We start from the raw sequence: 17,392 nt of genomic DNA, 5'->3' as shown, positions 1-17,392 counted from the left end.
TGATGATAACTGCACCGTGTTTATGAGCTAGATTCTGTCCTGAAGCATCTTTTCATCACTTCATCAAACCGCCTGATTTGCATTTTGAGGAAGCAGTCACACGCGCTGGCAAGTGGATGGACGGACTTTTTTTTCCACCGTGAAAAAAAAAAATCTCGACTTTCATTTTCGACTTTTTCTGGGGCCACGAAGGTTTTTGTTTTTTTTGCCTCCGAAAAAAAAAAATCTCGAATATGATTTTCGACTTTTTTTTGAGGCCACCAAGGTTTTTTTTTTTTTTTAGCCTCCGAATTTTTTTTTTTCTTCAGTGGCCCTAAAACTCTTCCATAATAGATAGATAGATAGATAGATAGATAGATAGATAGATAGATAGATAGATAGATAGATAGGTTTTGTTGGTAGACTTTTCCAGTGTGAGAACAGTTTTCTACTACAGCCTAAAGCATGTTTGGTGTTATAATCATGTATATGATGTGTGTTATTGATTGAATGATTGATCACACCAAAGTTCTCCCATTATGATGTATAAAGGTTAACATATGTTGGAATCCATTGACATCTATTTTGTTTTAATAAACCAATTACTTAAATTCTTGTTTATTGTTATCATGATTTATCCATTTAAAAACTCTGTGGAATAAATTATGCAGGATAAGACATCTCTCAGATACCCATTTCATTTCCTGCAGCTCCATCTGCCTTTCCTGCTGCTCTGGCATGCCTCGTAAAAAGAGCCACAACCCGCTTTGAATACCATAAAGAGAGTTCAATGCAGTCTGAACAGAGTCCCAATTGTATTATTCTGATCTGGACAAGTATTTATATTATTTAGAAAACCTTCAATGCAATTAAGCTAATGTTAAATCTGATTTCTAGTTTACTTGAATCTTGATGGCAAATTAGGACTAACAGTTGGATACTTTGTTTGCTCTAACTATATGAAACTGAAAATTAAAAGTTGTCAAGTTTATCTGGAAATCTGTGTTGAAAATGTGAGCTCAAGATTTGCTTTTAGATTGTAATATTGTACTTCCTAATACAATTGTGTCATGTCACTGTGGACGAACAACCATTCAGGGTTGGACACGCCTTACAATTCAGAGAACAGTGTGTTGCTAATCTAAAGACTTAACTAACCAATGGCTACGCCCTCTTTCTTTTTTCTTACTGACAGAAAAACAAACTGGTTTTATGTAATTTTGTCCCTCCTATTTTAAATGTCACTCATTATAGTTTACGGCAGAAACAAATAAGAGAAACAGACCTTACCGGTTCACTCACAACTGTCATTCCGTCTTACACTCACCTTCTTACAGAAGTCTTGAGTTTTAATTTATTTATTATTTTTACATTGACTCAGCTTCTAATTGACCTTCTTTTTCACACCAGAGGATAAAATGGTATATCAACGAACTTGTCGTCTTGATACTGACAATGTGCGGAAAGTTGTCTACGTATTTGGCACCACTTTGAAGGTGAACCTGAACAGGTAAGCTCATTAGTTGCACAGAGTTGCTTTTCTTATGAAATGTTTTTTTGTTGTTGTTGTTCTTATGAACTGTGTGACAATAAATTAAAAGAAACAGATACATATCAAGCTGTTCTTATGAGTTGTTTTATATGTGTATCACGTCTCCTTTCCCAAGAACATTACAATGTAATGCATCGGCGTGAACCTTATCTTGATATATTAATGTCTAAAGAAGAAATACATCTTCCATAGTTCATGTGAAACATCAATAGTGAGGTCAACAGGAAAGATAAAGTTCTATCATTGGAATTTTGCAGACTATATTAGCTGTTGTTGACATGATAGGCAACTTATAAAATATAGTAAATGAAAACACGTTTGTGAACATGTCATTAATAAGAGGCTATGAATAAAACATTATGAAACAATTTGTGTGGGAATATTAAAAGAAATAGTTAAATAAGTTTGGATGGGCTGACATCTGTAATTATAATGACTCCATTGTCCTTATCTTTTAATTTACATCATCATGATAAAGTCTCTTCACGCTATTCTGAGTTGTCCTGATTAGAATATAAAAAGACTGTAAAACCTTACACTGACATTATTTTTTTAGTGTGGTGAGTTTTCAGCCAATTTATGAGCTGTTTGATAATCGTTCCCTTTGTTGGAATTGTGGAATCGGGACCATGTTTAACATAGATAGTCTGATTACAACTCTGTGAAATAGTTTACTTCAAAATCTTGGTCATTGTTGCACACAGAGGATAGTATACACCAAGCTAACGTTGTTGAGGACTTCGATATTGATACGTTTTGTGATAAATAGATGAGTTGCTTTTGAATTGTTGACAATTGGAAAAATGCACCTGTGGGATTGAACCAGGGACCTGCTGAACTAACTGAACCATAGTCTGCTTTTGAAAAAAATTACAACAGTCACACCATTAAAATTTTTTATAGCACAATATTTGTGACTTCACTGCTGTTTATTGCATTTTTTCTACTATAATTAGAATCATTTTGACTTTGTAAAGCATGAATGCACAATTTAGGGATTTCTTTTTTATTGCTGTTCAGTCAGTCTCATGCGATTTGTATTTTATGCATGTTGTTACCACAATAATGATAAAGTTGGTGGACATGGAGGAGTTTAAATTTTGTGTGTTGTATATATCACAATGTAGACACAGCAGATTTAATTAAAAGGACACAGTCAAGCTTATTTCCTCAAGTCGAGCGTATTTCAGACGTGCCCAAACATGCTTGCGTATCTCATTTTTTTCTTCTTTTTCAAAGTGAAATTATCTTCCAGTAAAAATAATTTCTGTTCTGTTGCGGATCTTCTTTGCATTTCTGACCTGAATTCTTTTGTTTGGCAGCATATACTTGAAAATCTCCTCAAAAGCACAATTTGTACAGAAATGTAGCGATTGTCAGTGCCATAATGTCATTGCCCCTACTTGCTCATAAGAATCCCACAAGTCACCTGCCAGAGGACAAACACACTTTCAGCTGGTTGAAATGCCTTTGGATCGAGTACACTGAGCAGATGCCTCCACCCATCACAAATTAAAAAAGTTTGAAATGAATCCATTTGATACTTCCGATTCCCACAAGGTAAACTGGTTCACTTGAGGACATTTTGCCCCTCCCACTACCACCTACAATCCTCAGATAGTCAGGCTTAGACACATCCAAACATCAGATAAACATTTTATCTGTCAAAGAAGACACCAGCCAGAAGACAAAGGTTTCTCACATCAATCCGCTTGCAGCTCGCCTTCTTGTGGGGATGGCATATCAAAGAACACATCGTATCGAGACAGGGAAAACTCTGAGGGTTCTCCATGTTGTTGGCACTTCTTTGAAAGTGGACCTGCACAGGTAAGATCAATTCAGAGACATTGCAAGAACTTAGACACAAGTCGCTCTGCTCAATCCGAAAAGAATGCGTGTAAATCTCTTAATGTTATAGCAATGGGGCTATTATGAGAGGAAACAACGTTTTCTGTGTTCATCTGAAAATCAATGTGTGCGAATGCATGCGTGTGCGTGTGTACCTGTACTGCATTTTTAAACTATTTATATTTTATTAATCCCTCTGGACAGATTCCTTTTTTCCTCCCGCATAAACCCATCCGGAGGATGCGGAGGTGCAGCCACATTACAGCCCTTCAGGGAGCCGATTGGGGTTAAAGGTGTTGCTCAGGGACCAACAGTTGAGACACGTCAGCTCTGGGATTCACACCAAAGTCTGCTTCGCTAACCTCTTGGCCACCATTGCCCCAATACAATCAAATAAGAGTTCTTCTCTGCGAATATTGCATTTATGAATCTGAAATTTGGCCAGTTGGACCATCAAATCCATTAAGTTCATTGTTTAGATTTTTATCATTGTTTTACCTTATTTCAGTGTAGTTTCCAATAACATAACAAAATATTCCTATCAGCTCTTGAAATGTGCTGCAATAAGGACTCACAGCCTGATGGGACGGGTCTTTAACTCAGGACAAATAAAATGTGAGTTTGGAACAAATCAGGTGTCAAAGGAGAAGAGTAGTAAAATTCATTGAAGACAGTTCACAGGACATTAATCACACACACACACACCCACACACACACACAATGTATCGCACACAAATATGACCGCTCATAAGTAAATTCACTGCGCATGCGCATACCTAATTATATGAAATTACAATACAGACGTATTTGCCACGTGTGGTTTCTACGAAAATTACAAACTACTCAGTGAAGTGAGTGATATAGATATACAGTATTGGTGTTTTCCTCTGATTGCTCTAAATTTGAATGAGGTTCTAAAAGAAAGGAATGAGGAAACAAGCCGTGGGTTCCCTGCGTGCGTGCGCGTGTCGGGGCAGGGCTGGCCACAGACTGTCCAATCACCGGACCGAGGCTCAAGCCTTCTGTTCTGCCTGTATTTACCTGCAGCCTCCATAATCACTTTTTGTCGCCAGCCTGTTACAAACTCTGTGTGCGTGTCCACGTCCTGGTCATCGAGCAGTAGCAGGAGTTTTCATTGTTCATCTCTAATAATAGTCCCACAGCCTGCGGGAGGACTGCAGCCATGGCTCACCTCAGGACGCTCAGAGTAGATTATAATAGAATTACACGCGTGTTATACGTGGTGGGCTCGGAATGTACCGTAAACCTGGACAGGTAAGCTCCTGAAAAACCCTCAATTATTCCCAATGTGCAGGTAGGGTTGGTTTGCTATTGTGGATGAGAAATTTGCACACTGTGTATTAAAAAAAACAAAAACAAACATAAAATATGCAACCTATCATGCTTTCATTTGTTTTGTTACATCAGAATCCCTTGAGCAGGGAATGTTCAGAAGTTACTTTATTTGTAAAACATACAGTTGGTGCTCATCATTACTGCAGCCAAAGGATACAGCTCAGAATGTTTATTGTGCCTATTAGTTGTGAACAGTTTTGTAAAGGTTTTAGCTGCATTTTGTGTTGGAATCAGTGGACAATGTAGTTCGTATTCTACATTTAAAACCTTTTTCTAATGCTCTCTGTGCTTTATTCATGTCACGTGGAATCAGGGTGAACTTTAGACGCTGCATTCAGAATTGACAGTAATTTGAGCTGATGTTCCGGAGGCAGGGTGGGGTTGGCTCTCCTGTTCCCAAATGCCTGTTAAAATTAGATTCAAGTTAAATAAAGATCATCTATAGAAGTTAAAAAAAAAAAAAAAGCTGATTGACTATTCTTTAACGTTTATGTCAATAAAGTATTGTTGCTAAATCATTGGCAAATGTCACATGAAATGAACTGACATAGGATGAGAGAATCCTTTTGTTAACCCCACAGTGTGTCACTTGTTTACGGATCCTGGTGGTGGCACAGCTCACAGCCTTTTGTGTTGAATTAGAGACAACCAACAGAGCTTTGTTGTTACAGTCAACAGGAGAACCGTTGTTTTTCCCAAATGAAACGCATACTAGGTGTTTTGCCAAATGCCAGCCCACACTACACAGAGTGGGAGACTGGCACATGTCCAAATCCCCCCAGGGACCTCTGATGGTTTTTTTAAGATTATAAAACAACACAATTCTGATCTCATATAAAGGAACCTTTATCAGGAACCGCAGAGTAAGGCATCTCCTAACACACACTGCAGTGAGGAAAGGATCAATTGCGGGGTTGCAGTGACAAATAGCAAACCACAGATATGGACTTGAAGGAATAACACACATTGAATGCCCCGGCGAGTTTAGAAGCTGGTCTCACTGCTTGAGGGTCATTTCTCCAAATGTGTGATATAACATCACTGAGAAATAGCTGACACATTGCAAATTTGTGATGGAGTGGGTGGTATAATATGGCTTTATCAGAAGTCTTGCCCTGAGGTAAAATACAGACACGCCCTGAGCTCTCACTGAGCGCATGAAACGCTTCAGTGGGTAAGAGCATACAGGTTCAAGAACTTTTCTTTTTTAAAAGATAAATACACTGTTTTCATTTTGGTTGTTCCTAATGCAATTTTAAGTATGATTTTTATCTCTACTTCTGTTAGATCGTGTAAGCCTGTGGCTTGCCTGTACCTGTCCTCGCTTGTCCTCGCTTGCCCATAAACAGAAATGTGCCCTCACACAGGAAGTGTGTTTACTACAGGATGACATTTATCATTTGTTTGCCCTGTTCTCAGGAGTGCTCCTCCCAGCTCAAAGTTCTTCTCTGTGAAGCACACTGACGATGTTCAGTACACCATCAACCCCCCACCCAGTGAGGGAGACCACCTCTCCCCCATCCCTCTCAATGACAACACCGTCCTCCTCATCAGTATGAAGAAGGCCAGTAAAGAAGAAAATGACAACAAGGTAAAGAGAAGTGCCGTGCGAGTTAGTAAAATGACCACTTGATGACAGTTAATAATAAATAAGTCTTAATGCCATAAGGCCTGCGTTAATGATAATATAGTTGTGTTGTAGTCACACATTAGCTGCTTGTTAGCAGTGTGGGTGTCTAATGTCTTATGTAATGATTGACTTAATCTGATATAACATAATTTAGCTTACAGAAGATGCTGTATAAACTGGTGGGGAAAAAACGGGTTCATTAACTCATGCCAATGAGAAAGAAGCAGCAACGAGGCAGATGAGTTGAACTACCAACATGCAGACAGCACCGGGCATATTTTTTTTTTTTTTTGAAAATAAATACAATTTTCTTTAGGGCTGCTAATGCAGAAGCCACAGTTTAGTTTTTTTAAATAAATATTTTACAGTTTTTTATGCTGCTGCGAGGAGGAGTTTAGGAATACTGAGCCTTTCTTTTTCCAGTGACCAGGAGTTTAGTGTAATAGTCAAGACAACAGTCGGCTCATGCTAAATAAAGCGAACTGTTTGCTTGTCAGCAGAATAGAATAGAATGGAATAGAAATACTTTTTTAATCTCAGAGGGAAGTTCTTGAACAGTGGGCAGTGAAAAAATGATGCTTCCTCACCACAGTAATCTTTAGTTAATAGTGAAAGATTTGAACGATCTGAAGAGAAACAAGTTTTCTGGAAAATAAGTGACAGAAGCTCTCGTTCAACAGTAAGAAATAAAAAGCTTCATGAAACTCATTATTTTTCCAGTGTTACAAATGTCCTTTTTGTAATCAGTGTGGTGTCTTTAAAATCATGTTTTACTATTTGGTAGTCTCCAACACAACCCTCACAAAAACAACCCACCACTTACTTAAATGATAAAATTGAAAATTCAAATGGTAAATTGTTGAGATAAAGTACATCAAATAATTAAAACTGATTCCCAACATTGGTGAGAAGCTTTGTTAAAAACGCGAAAGTCAGACATCAGGAAGTCAACCTTCTTGGTACCACTGTTTCTGGAGAAATAAACAGGAGAAATTCAACAGGTATAACAAATTACATTAAAGGTCACGATTCAGCTTCATAGGAAAGAGACTCAATCAGGAAAAACAGGATTTAGTCAGAAGAATTCCTAATGAGTACCTGCTAAGGCTGCACTCTCCCTTGATCTCTGACAAGACACGTGGCCCAACACGCAATCCCTGCAGCGTTTTTTTCCACAATATCTCATGATAATTGATTTATGGGTGTTCAAACAGGAGTAATTTAGTTTGTTTGTTGAACAATACTCAATGACCTTTTCTGCTTGGTATATGACTCATAAATGTAGCATTTCGTTTCACAGCTCTCTCAAAGATTGTAATATTACAAGCCATGTAGGATATGTATACTTTCTTCACATTAACGATTTGCTCTTGCTGTCTAAAAGCTGTCTGTGCGGTACTATGGGAAGGAAAAAGAAGTCTTGGGGAATGCAGTTCTGCACCTGACAGCTGTCGGTAAGTTCTGTCTCACCAAAACCACAAGCACAATCAGTTCATCTCTTATCATACAATCAGTACAATACATAAATGGGGTGTTATTTATACGACTGTGGCTCAGTCCACAGGGTAAGTTGTCTTTCAGTCACATGGTTGCAAGTTGAATCCATCATCTCGCTCTGTATGTATGTATGTTGAAAGTGTCATTGAGCAAGATGCCAACCGAGGTTGAGTGCCTTCAAATCCTCAGCCATCATTGGTTTGTATGTAAAGAACTGTGGGACTGCTGAAGCAGTGAAAAAGCACTATATAAGTGAAACTCATTTACCATTTCCACCTTAACACGTACAAAACATGGTGACTGTGATTAGTAAATGGTGGTGTTGTCCTGAGCCGGGAATAATGTGGCCATCTTTGATGAACATGACGTGCTCCTCACACAGAGATCTCTCTGGATGTGGACGCGGACAGAGATGGCACTGTGGAGGAAAACAACCCAAATAAGGTAATCTCAAAGAGATGTTTTCATTCTTTTATTTTATTAAGTAATATTCAATGTGCAACACATGAAAAGGTTTTTGGATAAAACCTTTTGTTTTCACATTCACTAGTTTTAATTGTAAACATGTAATCTCGCCTGCTTCAATGGAATTTCCTGGTTCAAGTTGCAACACAAAGAAAGTAGCTTAAATATTCTCTGGTGACTTGTCAGTGCAATGCAGTTTGATTGTTTGCAAATCTATAAGGGCCGCTGGAAATGGGGTCCTGATGGGCATGGAGCCATCATTTTGGTCAACTGTGACTCAGAGAGAAAGCGGCATAAACTAGACCTTGAACGGAACTTCGTCGACAAAGAGTCCGGTAAAACTGAGCTCTGCAATTATCATTTCTTCTCTTCATGCTTTCTCTCATTTATTTCCTTGGTTCTGCGACTGTTTGTTCCATCTGCAATCGAAATTTATATTCCAATTATAACAAGATGCAACCGAGCCATGTTTGTTTTTTCTTTTTTTTTATGTGTCTGCATTCCAGCACTTTGTTGACTATCATTGTTTTTAGTGGTTGGAAGTTCTCCATCTGACGGGCCAATAGCCTGACCTCCAGAACATGAGTGCACAATGGACGATCATTTGTTGTTCAGTTAGTCGTTTGTGATATGCACATTGTCTATGTTGATACCATAATCATAATAATTTTGCTGTATTGCTTGCAGCTCTTGAAGTTTTGACACTCCTGCATGTTTGGAGAACTAATCGATAAAGTAACACTCTTAAAAGAATACAGTGAACAGCTTGCAGCAGAATTAACAATTAAAGGCAAAAGAAGTGTATTTATCTATATGTATGTATAAAGAGATGAATAACATTACTGCCAGATGAAAGAAACACTCTGCTTTAAAATCAAACAGTACTACAGAAGTCTTTGTAATGTCTAGGTCTCAGGCTTTATTTTAAAGGCCAGATAAAACAATATCTGTGGAATGTTTGACTTCTGTAAATAATCCCATTACATCCCCACTCCAGCTTCTAATTTGAAAAAAAAAAAGAATAGCAACGATATATGTTAGGTTGTCTGGTGTCGGGAAGTGCCGTTGGTATAGTTGATCAAATATAGGACCTTTGCAGGACATCTAGATGGATTTTGTGCTTTTCAGAATTGCCACATGAAGCAAAAAAAAAAAAAAAAATAATATTTCCAACTCTATGCCTGAATTACATCTACAACTAAATTTACATTCACGTGAAAACACTGACATGACTCTCTGTGGTTGTACAGATCTGAAGGACATGACTAAGATGGTGCTGCGGACCAAAGGACCTCCCGACCTGCCAGAAGGCTACAAACTCACCATGCACATCTCTCAGGGAGACGCAGAAAGCATTCGAGTCTACAGCTATGTAGATGAAACAGGGGGAAGCTTCTGTGAGTAAAGACGAGCCCGGGATGATGTAATCTGAATGTAATAAAGTTGTTTTTTTGCGAGACAGTCTTACATTGGCATTTGAAAACTCACATATATTTTTGTAATACTACAGGGCAAGTATTTAAATCTTGGGTATCTTGTTATTGCTTTCTTCCAAAGAGTCTTTGTTTTAGAGTTAAACAATGTGAGTGGGGTTCGTCTGCTGTAATGAATCACACATGTAATTTCAGGGTGCTTAAAAAAAATAAATAAAAAAAAGTTTGGTATCGTAGAACAAACCAAACAAGCTGACCAAGACCCTTTGAGGAGTAAGTCAGAAAGTGCTTTCAAAAATAACTTCAGTGCTGTGTAATTGAAGTACAAACACAGCAAAGATCAAGGATGTGTGAATGGACAAACATTGGATGTGGCAAGCATCAAAATGTCAGAAGCAAGCTGTAGAGAGGAAATGTTTGAAATGAGTTTTTTTACTGCCCTGACTTTGTGTATTCACAAGCACTCAAATGGTGGAAATACCATCTCAGTAATCCCACACGTGTATTTGGTTCAGGTGGCAGCATGTTTGTGCATGTTCGAACAGTTTTGTTGGTTTGATGGTGTAGAATACGAAACAAAAACTGCTCAAACGCTTTTTTTCTTTTCCTTTTGCTTTGGTTTCAACCAGACAACAAGTGTCCACTGTTGCTAGACGTTGGCTGTCTGTCTGAGGAAGTGCAGTTCCCTGGGGGTACAGCAGAGAGCAAATTCTACGTGGAGGGTCTCAGGTTTCCTGACAAAGACTTTGACGGGCTCGTCACCATCAATCTCAGCCTTTTAGAGCCCATCGGATCCGTAAGACATGAGTCAAGAATTTAACTCGTCTTTATATTCACATCTGTATTATATTCAGTTCTTTTCAACTATTTCATGTCGATTTTATTTTTTGTAAATCACCATTTGTGAGTTAAAACACCTACAAATTCTGATGTTTCTTCACTTATCTGTTTAGTAGACGATTGTATGAAAATAGCATGCAAGTGTTACCACTCGTCTCGTCACAGGGTATTCCTGAGACGCCCATTTTCACAGACAAGGTTGTGCTCAGAGTCGCACCATGGATCATGACGCCCAACACCCTGCAGCCCATAGAGGTGTTTGTCTGTAGGTAAGAGCAGATTGATAAATATTACAGATGAGACGATCCAAGATTCATAGAGTGCTCTAAATTCCTCTTAACTAATCAACACCTGCGATGGTGGGTTTATACTTATTCATATATTAGCCTACTTTAGATCTCACCATCTTTTTCAGTGCTTTGTGATTTATAGAATTAGACACAGAAGTACCCCCCCCAACTTACTTTGATTAAGTATTGGAATGTTTTTAAATGCATATTCTTTGTTTGAACTGAAATATTGTGTTGATATTGCTATAGTTTTTCAAAATACTTGACAGAGGAATTAAAAAAAATAAATAAAAAAATGTTTGTTGTTTCCGCAGTACTTCAGATAATCGTACATTTCTGAACGGAATAAAGTCCTTTGTTGCAAAGAACGGGCACAGGCTAAAGATCTGCCATGAATACATGAACAGAGGAGACCGCTGGATGCAGGTAGGAAAAATAAACATGTATCTCATGCATATTCCAGTTTTTTGCTTTGCTTGTGATCCATATTTAAAGTGATTCTTTATATAGTTTGCCCAAAAAAGAAAAAATCACAATCACAGGGAAAAGGACAAAATGAATAAATAAATAAAAAAAAATAAAAAAATCATTTGGCAGTTTTAATGGGTGTTGAAACACTACGGCAGCAGAACTACAACTGAAATCATTTGTGTTTCAGGATGAACTGGAATTCGGTTACATTGACGCACCTCATCACAGGTTTCCCGTCGTTTTGGATTCGCCCAGAGACAGGGGACTCGTGGAATTCCCTTTTGAAAGCCTACTTGTGAGAGACAAAGATTCTTCTTGACGATATGAACTGCTTTTGGCAAAAATAGTAATTTGATGGTTGATCCATCGTGATGTCCGACTTTCCGTGTGTGTCTGCATATGCAATGGGCGAGGTGTAAATATCCTTTTTCTTTTCTTCCCCCGGACTTTGAGAGCACGTACACAAAAAACACACCATAACGTGAACATTTGTTAATAGTGTGCTATGACTTTGGTTTCGACAAAAATTGCGGAAAACTGAAAAAATGTCCAATTCAAAGCCGAAGGGATTTTGGTGAAAAACACAAAAAAAACCAATCATCTTGTCTGTGACGTCATGAGGCTTCGCCATACTTTAAGCTAGTAAATTCATCCGTTCAATAAGCAGGTGTGAAACAGCTTTTTTCCTCTCTTCTATCAATTTTTAACTGTGAGCCTTAGTTTTCTAACATTATAAGCTGTTTTTGCAGTTTAGAATTTCATTTCATTTGAAATTTTTGTCGTTGAATAAATAATATCAATGCGATAAAATATAATGATTTTGTTGAAATGCAACAACTTTATTCAACTTTTTTCATTATACATCCTCAGGGCCCTGACTTTGGGTATGTAACAAGGACGGCTAAGAGGGATGAAGTGAACAGTCTGGACTCATTTGGCAATCTGGAGGTCAGTCCTCCCGTCACTGTGAATGGAAAAAACTACCCCCTGGGCAGAATCATCATCGGTGTGGCCTTCCCTACGTAAGTTTGCAACAGATGAGTTCCTCGCCCACTACCAGTATGAATAATTTATGTCTGACGTGTTTTTAATACGAGTACTACATCCTGTTCCTCGTGGCTGAGCAGCCCTGAAAGAAGCCTCACGACACAAGATTCATTAATACTTAAATGTTTTTCTTCATTCAAGGGCGAGTCAAGGGCGCAACATGACCCAAGTGGTTCAAGACTTCTTGTGGGCTCAGAAAGTTCAGGACCCAATTGCTTTGTTTTCCGATTGGCTCAGCGTTGGCCACGTAGACGAATTCATGACTTTCGTTCCAGCGCCTGACAAAAAGGTAAAATGGATCCCTTACAAAGACACTCAAGTTAAACTGCTCCGCCGAAACAGGATGTGATCGGCCGTTACTGTGAATTGCAGTTACACACATTGTTACACTGTGGTGCCTCGGAGGACATGAGGGTATGAGCGTTATCTTTGGCTCTCGTGCGCTTCTTCACAGGGGTTTAGACTGCTGCTGGCCAGCCCAGATGCAGGCTACAAACTATTTAAATCCCTCCAAAACCAGGGCCATGGAACAGCCCTATTGTTTGATGGTAGGCCTGCAGAAATATATCTGGGAATAAATAAATGAAGTGTAAACATACATTCTCAACCCTCTCCCTCTTTCTGAAAGGAGTGGAAAATGAAAAACCAATACCAGTGGATGACATACTTAAAGATGAAGACCTCCAAGACGACAATAACTACGTGCAGGTGAGTGAGACAGTAAGATTAGACTCAAGTCTCCTAAGAAGGATGACAAACTACTTCAATCTGTGGAAATCCAAAACACAGCCTTCATTTTAGATAAAGAGTCAACACTGTGCTGCTGCCACAGTTTACACTAAATGACAGGGCTTTCCTCCAGGTTTTGGAAGCCGTCTGCGGGGATCTGCTTTTATTCACCCACACATTATTATCAAAAGGCCAACTGGTGCTGGCTGATAAGGTCTGGTACACTGTCGGCATTTCAGTTCATACCAAAGTTTAACTCGTCTGATGTTTACATATCGTTACTATTATTGTGCTGCTGTGACGTGGTTCAGTACTGTGTTGGTCAGAATCACTGCTTTACTGAAGTTCAGACAAAGAGAAATTAGAGAAAGAAGCACTATAATTTACTTGTTCGGCTTGGATGCTCGGCATTTTCAAACGATGACAGTGAGTGGACGCAATGACAAAACAGTTGACATAAACTAACAAATAAGGAGAGAGGTTTGATTCAGGTAAGCTTCCTTATCCAGGTGTTACTGTCTGAAATTAATACCTCACCTTAAAAAATGACAAATACTGTAGTCTAAAAGTGGATGTTTTTTTCCACTGATCGATGCACTTTTAACACAAGCGATACCTTGTCTCCTCTGACTGCCAACTAGTTTTCACACACACTCTGGTTCAGTGGTCAGAGGGCAGCAGATCGTTTCACAAACTGTTGCTGCTCCTTGATGTTTGCGCTTTACATTGTCGCCGCGGGTAACGAGACGGCCTCCTGTGAAGAAGACGATCCTGAATGTCACCGAGCTCTGTGATATTCCTCACGTGGAAAGGTTCCGTCAACAGCAAATTTACAACCAGCCAGCAGAATCTGTGCTCAACAATGTGCCCTAATTTAGGGATATTACTGCGAATTTAGACAAATGCGACCGGTTGAATTTAAGGATGTGGACCGACAACTGAAGTTTAATGCACAGTAATGTAGAGCAACGTAATGTAATGTAATGCATATCATGCTTTCTTATTGCCTACTCGATGCCAGAGCTGCATCGACTGGAACAGGGATGTGCTGAAGAGAGAGTTAGGATTGGATGAAGGTGACATCATTGACCTGCCAATCCTTTTCAAGCTGGACAAAGAAAGCGAAGTCAGAGCAGTGGCTTTCTACCCCGACTTGGTGAGTTCAGAAAGTTTTGCGTATTTTTCAGTGGTTTTTCTTTTTTTTATTTCGGTGGACAGAAACAAGAGGAGCTCATGGCACTACTGCTTGTCACATCTGTTTCCAGGTTAACATGCTCGTCTTGGGGAAAAGCCTCGGAATTCCGAAGCCCTTCGGTCCCAAAGTAAACGGACGCTGTGCCCTGGAGGCTGAGATGTGTTCCCTGTTGGAGCCTCTGGGCCTCAGCTGCACATTCATCGATAACTTTGCATCCTATCACCAGCTGCTGGGAGAGGTGCACTGTGGGTCCAACGTCCGCAGGAAACCGTTTGACTACAAGTGGTGGAACATGGAGGTGTAAAATGAAAAGCAGGGCGGAAAAATGACAAAGTTACAATCCTTAAGACTTCAGTCCCGACTGGACTGTGCGACGGAGGGGAAACACTGTCACAATGTTGTCAGGTGAATTAGTTCATATTGATTTAAACAATGATTTCGATAATTGAATTGATCTGATTTAATGCTGTGTGCAAAAATATGTTTTACATGTCACAGAGGCTCTGACAGGTGTTACTTGCTACGAGGGGAGTGTGGAAGTTAATGTGAAGCACCTGCATATATTTATGTTTTTATCCCAGAAAATGTGTTCATTACCACAATGTTGAAGATCAAAATTCTAATGAGAAAGAAGTTGTTCTTCACAAAGCCCTATCTTATCAAATCAGAGTTTTTCATCTGTAATTTGTAGCGTCACCTTTGACATGCTTTAAACAGAGTAATCCGTCAGGTGAAATGACATCGATATCGTGAAAAACTATCAGAAGTCTGATTGAAGACATTTTAAGGATTATAACTTTGAATTGGTGAATGTGGGAGGTGGTATTCATGCACCGGAGTGTAGTACAAAACAATAACACTTCTACATCATCTTCAATCACGCATTAGCTTTTCTAACAAACCACATTGGGATACTATCTGTGCCTCATTGTCATGCCGAAGTACCTACACCACCACAATATAAACGATCACAAAGACTGATCTACTGTATGCATTTTCATCTTTATTAAACATTTTGTTTTGACTTCATTTACCAAAAGAATGTAAAGCAATATTTACAAACAAGTCTTTGAACGAGGGCTTTAAGCAAACTGTCGACAAGAACAGAAATACAATCATTTGAATCAAGCACATTGAAAATCCACTCTCAATGTTGTTGTGGCCGTGAGCCACTGGCATACAGTGCAAGCACAGATAAATGAACGTTAACACATACTGATGTGTTATGATAGTACAGAGCCACAAGAGGGCAGACTTCATCTACTGAACTTGGAATGTTCACTGTTCAGAGGAAAGGAATTTTGGAGCGGTTTCTTTCATGTATCTGTTCAAAAGGCTATAACACAAATGTGCTATCATTACCAAGACGCATTCTGCATTATTTTATTTTATTTTTTAATTTGATGGCATTCTCAGTGTGGCTTGTAGCTATCGACAGCTTAATCAATGTGGGAAATAGGAAATTCTGCATTTGGTCCAATGTCTTAAACCTTCTGTACTTTGAAATTATAAATGCTATCTTGATAAACAGACAATAAAGGCCTGCTTCAGTTACACCAGTGTAATCATAATCATTTTGTTCCTTCATAACAAACTAAAGACAAATAAAAGGTTCACTTCACTGTGGTGAGGAATCAACACAGCGTCATCATTCTCTGGGAGCAGATGCGTACAAATATATCAATTTCTGCTTAGTTTTACATTCAAGCCATCGGGCAACACAGTGCCTTTAAATATGACCTTCCTTCAAAGCAGCTCATGTGACGTAATCATAAAGGCAACTTCAAGACGAGTCACAGTGTAATTCATTTCCAGCAGACGAACCGGGTTTTTCCAAAAAGGTCAGCATTTCGGAGTAACTCTAAAACGTAGTGCTTAGGTCACGTACATATATTACACTTTACAAATAAAGTAGGAAAACGGTGGCATTTGGCTCTATCAGCAATGTGCATCTGGAGATGTTGGCTGGTTTTCAGTAAAACACAAATCACAGGGACAACACCTCTATGTCAAGCATGGTGTAAAGTGTACAGAGGAGAGGATTTTGGCAAGCAGATTTACGCCATGCACAGTACCATTGTAGACACACCCGTACAGAGACATCAACACGCGGGGTGTGACGAGGAGCATTTGACAGAGCGGGACCTTAAAATGTGGATTGGTGATGCACGTTGCTGGTTGGAGCGTAGGACTAACACTCTACATTTCTGCTAGAATAGTTCTCACTGCTTTACTACAGGCTGACTGTGGCACCATTTCTAAACAGGAAATGTCTCGCTTCACAACATGACAAGAGCGATTGATGTTTCTACGGCCACCAACAAACAACAGCATCGTAAAAGTACCTTTGATTGAAACGTGACAGATTTGCCCCTGTTGTTGTAAAACACAACAAATATATACCGCAGAATACTCGGAAAAGAAGACTGACATCAAGAAAACACAAAATGTGGCCAGAAACAACGGCCACACGTACACCGGGTACACCCAAGTTCAACTCATGTACAACATCACAGTGGGAAGTGGGTTTGACGTTAAAAAGAAAACGTTCTCTGTAGTGCATCTCTTCACAAGCACAAAGCTGTTTGCTTCCTTTTTGCTTCTTTTCAGCCACGAGATAAAAACCCTCATCCAAGTCCTGATCTCTGAAGGACACACTACCTTTGTTTACAGTAAACATCAGGTTACAGGGCCTTACTGGCCTGTAGAACGACTGGAGTTACTGAGCTGAACCAGCTGGGCCGGATGCCTCTCAGTTGAGATGCTGCATGGCTGTGGGAAATTTTTTTTTCCTTCACCTTGAGCGCTCGGGGGGTTTCCACAAAGAGAGAGACTGAAGGAAATAGGTTGGTACATGTCCATGGTGCTGAGCGGCTGTCATGACAGGCGAGCCGAAACTTACAAAGGAAGATCAGTCCGTCTCCCGACCGAGCTTTTAACTGCGCTCCTTTTCTACATCACCGGTGGCGTTCACATGCCCTTGGCAACTTTTCCGGCCAAACATGCCTCTTGTGGAAATGCTGTGACAAAGTGAGAGAAATGATACAAGATTCATAAGGA

General features: G+C 39.4%; 2 protein-coding genes across 10 annotated transcripts in view; one reads left to right on the top strand and one right to left on the bottom strand.

The window, feature by feature from the left end:
• Window positions 1–1,241: 1,241 nt before the first annotated feature.
• Window positions 1,242–15,970, top strand: padi2 (peptidyl arginine deiminase, type II). 4 transcript variants are annotated; one of them, XM_080462083.1, is made up of 17 exons: window positions 1,242–1,489; window positions 3,250–3,358; window positions 6,155–6,326; window positions 7,750–7,819; window positions 8,245–8,306; window positions 8,548–8,662; window positions 9,578–9,724; window positions 10,390–10,556; window positions 10,766–10,869; window positions 11,205–11,316; window positions 11,549–11,656; window positions 12,232–12,383; window positions 12,550–12,697; window positions 12,863–12,956; window positions 13,037–13,116; window positions 14,159–14,293; window positions 14,403–15,968. In XM_080462083.1, the coding sequence occupies exons 2-17, from the start codon at window positions 3,267–3,269 to the stop codon at window positions 14,634–14,636; spliced, it is 1,992 nt and encodes a 663-aa protein (XP_080318209.1). In that variant the 5' UTR covers window positions 1,242–1,489; window positions 3,250–3,266; the 3' UTR covers window positions 14,637–15,968. The 4 variants fall into 4 exon arrangements, with proteins under 4 accessions (XP_080318209.1, XP_080318206.1, XP_080318207.1 ...); XM_080462080.1 differs by lacking the exon at window positions 3,250–3,358; XM_080462081.1 differs by lacking the exon at window positions 1,242–1,489 and having other exon boundaries at window positions 2,854–3,358.
• The window catches only part of rap1gapb (RAP1 GTPase activating protein b), a 106,774-nt gene continuing 104,698 nt past the window's right edge, over window positions 15,317–17,392 (bottom strand). For all 6 annotated transcript variants that reach the window (XM_080462075.1, XM_080462076.1, XM_080462079.1 and 3 more), the window contains one exon: window positions 15,317–17,352. The gene's annotated coding sequence lies outside the window, so the exon portion shown is untranslated. The remainder of the gene's footprint in view (window positions 17,353–17,392) is intronic.

This window comes from Lipophrys pholis (assembly GCF_963383615.2).
Source record: "Lipophrys pholis genome assembly, chromosome: 4".
Taxonomy (NCBI): domain Eukaryota; kingdom Metazoa; phylum Chordata; class Actinopteri; order Blenniiformes; family Blenniidae; genus Lipophrys; species Lipophrys pholis.
This window is presented reverse-complemented; position numbering and strand designations above follow the sequence as displayed.

What these genes read in the sequence shown, in the direction of transcription:
- padi2 (XM_080462082.1), top strand. Translation starts at nt 4,563, where the DNA reads ATGGCTCACCTCAGGACGCTCAGAGTAGATTATAATAGAATTACACGC. An exon ending in TCTGCACCTGACAGCTGTCG is followed by an intron (nt 7,820 to 8,244) that starts GTAAGTTCTGTC and finishes CTCCTCACACAG; the next exon opens with AGATCTCTCTGGATGTGGAC. An exon ending in GAGGAGACCGCTGGATGCAG is followed by an intron (nt 11,317 to 11,548) that starts GTAGGAAAAATA and finishes TTTGTGTTTCAG; the next exon opens with GATGAACTGGAATTCGGTTA.